Below are 6,000 nucleotides of genomic sequence, written 5' to 3'. Positions count from 1 at the left end.
TAATATATGTATGTATAACTTCAGTTCACTTAAGTGTATGAATCTTCCTGCTCATTAGCTGTTTCTACCATCTGGAAGTGATTCTGCTGTGTTTTTGTTTGTTTGTTTGTTTTGCCCCCAAAGAGGCGTCCAAATGAGTCAAAACCTCCTACTGCCTAGATTCAGGGGCCAAGACGGCCCACATTCCACAGCTCACAGCGCGTTCCCTCCCATCTTTGCTCTGCCGGGTTCTCCTCGCGCTTCCAACCGCCTTTTGCCCAGGCAACTGCCATTACTGGGGTTGGGATAAGGGACATCTAGCCATGCTGAGGTTTCTGTTTCTGCTCATTGGGCTCATCGGGCTCCAGACAGACAGTAGTAGTAAGTACACTATCCCCTGGGCCCGCCCCTCTGACCTGTCAGGAAGGTCAGCTTTCCTCTGGGTTTCCTCGGAGAGGCTGGCTATATCTCTGGCAAAGTGCTTTGTTGTGGGGGCTCCCACTCTGTGAGCACCAGTCCACTCCCACATTGCCACCTTCTCCAGACAACATCCACATTGTTCGCCAGGGGGCTTTCCCACTCTTCTTGGGACCATAGGGGGGCGGGGCGGGGGGGGGGTAGAAGGGGGCGGGGAGGGGGAGGGGAGATGCCATGCAAGGCTTGAGTGAATGCCTCAGGGTTAGTGTATTATAAACTGCTCTGCGTTTTTTACCCCTGGACATTGTCATTGGAAGGTCAAAAGGACCCAAGTTTATATGTACTGAGAATGCTTGCTCCTATTGCCCCAGAATTACCGTGAACGGCCCACAGGTCAGTATTCCTATCTCAATAAACCTCTTCCTCTTTAGAAAGTCTTGTAATTCCAGAAAGACTACAGATTGAGGGTATTGAAAAAGATAGCCAAAATAAGTGGCGGTGTACAGACTATGATGACTTTAGAGGAGGAGACATGAGGCAATGTGTGTTGCTCTAACAAAACATTTTGCACCTTACAGATTCTGAACTACTACCTGTGCAAATTATAATTCCGGAGAAAAAACGCTCAATATCAAGAGATGGAGTTGAATCAAACGTAATTAAGCACTAATCTTTCTTCAGAATCTAAAAACAATGCGACTATTTCATTCTTGAGAAGTAAATCTGGCATATTTTATCCATGCACACTTGCTGAATTTTATATTTATACCCAATTTTTCTTGACAAAAAAAATCCCACAAAAACAACCTTTTGAAAATGAGACTAGGTTAATAATGTTTCATAGACATATTGTGCAGTGATGCTTATTATCAAAGCCCCAAGTCCCATCTTCTAAATTTGTTTCCTCCTTGAGTGTTTGAATAATCATTGACCTGATCCATCCAGAGGTTCTTTCCTCACTCTCTCAACAGGCTAAATTTGGAGGAAATTGTTGTTGTTAAGTAAGCCTAAGGATTCCTTACGTGGGATGACGATCTTTTGACTTAATGAAGTGTTATGTGATGATTTTTAAAAATTTTTATTGCAAATATGTTCATCATTAAGATTGTTCTTTTATGCCATTTTAGTTCTTTTTGGTCCAATGTCTTTTTCTTTGAAATAATTGGATTTGTATCTCTTTTGCTAATTTCTAGAATTATTTCTAAAGAAGTGAAAAGTGTTTTTTGATACACCCAACCTTAATTTTCTTTCTAGTTGAATAATAAATGTTCTGGTAAATTGAATGCAAATATTTCTTAGCAACTACCCACTTGTCACCCTAATGGAGATAATACAACCTTAAAATATTCAATATACCATTTTAAAAGAAATGTATGTTTATGAGAATTTTTAATTTAATTAAAGTAGACATTAAATTTCTCTTTCATGGAAAAGGAGGTGAAGACATTTAGCAGTATTTTAAAAGTTTTATTTTTACACAAAAATACATGCAATTGTTTGGTTATATTAGAAACATACACAGATGTATTAAGAGGGCAATATCTTAAACCAATCATTACTAGATTAAATATAAATAAAATAAAATAAGATTGGCAGAAAAAAAATAACTTTTCTGCACCTGTCAAATTTATGAGGAACAAAATTTAACTATTTAAATTTTGCACCGGGCCTCCAGTAATCCTATCTAAGAAAAGAGTAATATGCAAATTGACCATCACTCCAACACACAAGATGACAGCCCCCATGTGATCAAAGATGGCCACCCCCATGTGGACACAAGATGGCCACCACAAGATGGCCAGCAGGGGAAGGCACTTGGGGAGGACCAGGCCTGCAGGGGAGGACAGATAGGGGTGACCAGGCTGGCAGGGGAGGGCAGTTAAGGGCAATTGGGCTAGCAGGAGAGCAGTTAGTCAATGATCAGGCTGTCAGGGAGTGGTTAGGGGTGATCAGGCTGGCAGGCAGAAGTGGTTAGGGGCAATCAGGCAGACAGGCAGGCGAGCAGTTGAAAGTCAGCAGTCCTGTTTTGTGAGAGGGCTGTTCGATTAACGGTTTAGGCCCGATCCTACCTGGATCGAGCCTAAACGGGCAGTCAGACATCCCTCGATGGGTACCAGAATGGAGAGGGTGCAGGCTGGGCCTGAGGGACACCACTCCCCGTGCATGAATTTTGTGCACCAGGCCTCTAGTTAATAAATAAAGATCAGCCCTGCTGGCATGGCTCAGTGGTTGAGTGTTAACCTATGAACCAGGAGGTCATGTTTCAATTTCTCAGTCAGGTCACATGCTCAGGTTGCAGGCTGGATACTCAATGTGGAGCATACAGGAGAGCAGCCAATCAACAATTATCTCTCATCAGTGATGTTTCTCTCTCTCTCTCTCTCTCTCTCTCTTTCTCTCTCTCTCTCTCTCTCCCCCCCCCCTTGATTTCTCTCTGAAATCAATAAAAATATTTTTTTAAAAAACCATAGGAGAAAATATTCAACTTAAAAAGGCTAGTTTATTTTTAAAAATAACTGAATGGAAATTCTAAATGTTAAATAATATGAAAGTAAAAAAAAAAAAAATCAAGAATCAACAGAAGACCAGACAGCTGAAGAGACTCAAGTAGATTCAACATAAAAATAGCTTAAGGAAAAAAAAAAAAGAATAGAATTAGAGGGTCAAGTGTAGAATAATTGGAATTCCTGAAAAAACAAAAAACAAACAAACAAACAAAAACCTGAAGAGATTGTATTAAACATATATTAACTGTGAAATGATTTTAAAAGAATCCTTAGATCAAGTACCACATCACAGAGTATATAAAAATCAAGTAACATCTTGACAGTGAAATCAAAATACCAAAGCCAAGAAGACATCTTAAAGGCAGCCAGACATCAAATATCATCTATGTTGAAATAAGTAGTACACTGATAGACTCTCAAAGTCAACAATGGGGATGAGAATCCAATGAAATTAAAGCTTTAATTGTCTGACTTTAAATAAATTTGCATTAAAGAGTAATTTACCCAAATGAAATATCCTTCAGAAATTAAGATTCATTAATAATTTTCAGATATTAAGAGAAGAAAATGGTTAAAACAATGTACTTCAGCATGCAGAAATTGAAATACATCAATATTAAATTATATTTTCTTTTTACTGTAGTAGTGTGTTTTAGAGTGCAATTATTGTCAATATAAAATGATAGTTTTCCCTTTTAATATTCTTCTCACTTTGCTTTGTGTGTTTTTTTAATATACGCTCCTACTAGGTGTCTTACAACATTGTAATCGATGGGAAAACATATACTGTGAACCTGATGCAAAAGTAGGTGATCTACATTATTTTACTACCTGTCTTTGTTCTATTTATAATCATCTATATAATAAAGAGGTAATATGCTAATTGGTCCTAACAGTATCACAGACATGACCAGGCTGTGCACACACAGGAGCTGGTGGGCGGGGACGGGGGTGGAGACTTACACCACTGGGACATGAGGCTGTCTCAGGGGGTGGCCTCCCCTGGTGGAGGCATGCGCAGGCTCGCTGCGCCACCCAGCCCGGAGGGGGCATCAGGATGGGGGTGGGGCCTTGGTGGAGAGCTCTCAGCACTCCTGCACTGGAGCTGAAGGTGCAGAGAGGAAGGGAGAGCACATAGGCAGTTAGGGGGTTTAGGCCAGGAGGGGAGTGCAGATAGGCAGTTAGGGAGATCAGGCCAGGAGGTGAGAGCAGTTAGAGGGATCAAGCTGGCAGGGGAGAGCAATTAGGAAGTTAGGGAGATCAGGGCAGGAAGAGAGAGCAGTTAGGGCCATCAGGCTGGCAGGAGAGCAGTTAGGGGCATCTGGCAGGCAGATGAGCGCTTAGGAGCCAATGGTTCTGGATTGTGAGAGGGATCCCAGATTGGAGAGTGTGCAGGCCAGGCTGAGGGCCCCCCCACCCACTGTGCACGAATTTTGTGCACTGGGCCACTACTCTATAATAATAAAAGCATAATATGCTAATTAGACCAGACATCCTTCCAGATGACTTTCTGGACGAAGCCAGGGCTGTGAGGGAAGACCGGGTCCCAGGTGCCAGAGGGAAGCCGGTGCTAGCAGCTGGGGGAAGGAAGGCCTACTCTTGCATTAATCTCATGAATTGGGTCTCTAGTCATTTATACTTATTCAGAATGTCATTATTTTGCATTTGTAAATGTTTCAAGTTACTGGCTTTTCATTGTCTTTTATTTTATCCTTTAAAAATCTTAAAGTTTATATAGTAAATCTTGAATTTATATACTAAACAACCTGAATCCACAGTGTAAGCTCCCACCTTTCTCCTTCCTGTTGAACCAGATTTCTGTTTTGGTTATCCATGTTGTTTCATAGGGGATGAATTTTGATAATTTTCTATCTTTATCAAAACTTGATGACTTGTTTTTTAGCTTCTTTATATTCAATTTTATTTGAAAGAACATAGAGGATTTTCAGGTGAAAAGAATAGTGATAATTTTTTAGAGTTTACATGCAATGTCAGAATGTCTTACAGACTTAGAATGTAATTGTAATTAGCCAAATTCAATTCCATGCCAGCTAATAAATTTGGGGAAAATAAGCACAAAATACTAAGGAATAAAGAAACATCAAAATTTTAATGGTTCTTTTTTAAATGATAAGAATAATCTTTCAAAAATAATGATAGGCAGAAGTCTGCAAGTGACATCCTATATAATAAAGAGGTAATATGCCAATTGACCCTTACACCCTCACAAGATGGCTGCTTACAACCAGGCCGGCAGGGGGATTAGTGAGGGCTGACTGAACAGCAGGCTGAGTAGGACGACCAGGCCAGCATGGGGGTTAGTGAGGAACAACCAAATGACTGAACAAGAAGGCTGCATGGGGTGACCAGGCCAGCAGTAGGGGCAGTTGGGGGCAACCAAGCCTGCAGGGGGGGGGAAGTTAGGGGCAACTCAGCCAGCAAGGGGGGGCAGTAAGAGGTGAATGGGCAGGCAGGCAGGTGAGCAATTAAGAACCAGCGGTCCAGGATTGTGAAAGGGATGTCTGATTGCCGGTTTAGGCCTTATCCTGGGCAGTTGGACATTATCCAAGGGGTCCCGAATTGGAGAGGGTGCTGGCTGGGCTGAGGGAACCCCCCCACAACCGTGCATGAATTTTGTGCACCAGGCCTCTAGTTACCAAATTTAAAAAGAGAGAGAGAGGGGTATGTGTACCATTTCTAGAATTCATAGTAGCAATCTTTTCATACATTATAAACCTTGGAAAATGTTGTTTTATATAAAATGGATGATATCAGTTTGAAGGAAGACTCAAAATTACTTCTTCCTAAGGAAAAAAAAAACGCTACATTTTTGCAAGAGATATATTGGGAAAATCCAGATAGAATCTTACAGTCAGCCACTATTTTGGAATGCCAAGTGATGTCCATGAGAGTGAGCCAGTGGTCATGCCTAAAGCATCCTATGAATAACTATCAGTATCACAAGCACAATATTTATTGAATGTTTAATATATTGTGAAATATCAAAGTATAATTGCTTAGAAATATAAGACCTGAATTAAAATTCCGTAATAGCCCTAGTCAGTTTCACTAAGTATATAGAGCATGGGCCTGTGGA

General features: G+C 40.9%; 1 protein-coding gene across 1 annotated transcript in view; it reads left to right on the top strand.

Annotated features, from left to right (window-relative positions):
• Nucleotides 1-302: 302 nt before the first annotated feature.
• Nucleotides 303-6,000, top strand: part of LOC307104495 (disintegrin and metalloproteinase domain-containing protein 2-like) — a gene marked incomplete at both ends in the record, with an annotated part of 59,698 nt that continues 54,000 nt past the window's right edge. Inside the window, 3 exons of the mRNA XM_079779381.1 lie at nt 303-357; nt 975-1,051; nt 3,653-3,708. Coding sequence (XP_079635507.1) covers nt 303-357; nt 975-1,051; nt 3,653-3,708 — 188 coding nt within the window. The remainder of the gene's footprint in view (nt 358-974; nt 1,052-3,652; nt 3,709-6,000) is intronic.

Source organism: Cnephaeus nilssonii, assembly GCF_951640355.1.
Source record: "Cnephaeus nilssonii genome assembly, chromosome: 8".
In the NCBI taxonomy this organism is placed as follows: domain Eukaryota; kingdom Metazoa; phylum Chordata; class Mammalia; order Chiroptera; family Vespertilionidae; genus Cnephaeus; species Cnephaeus nilssonii.
Note: the sequence above shows the minus strand (reverse complement) of the source record. Positions and strands in the feature narration are given on the sequence as shown.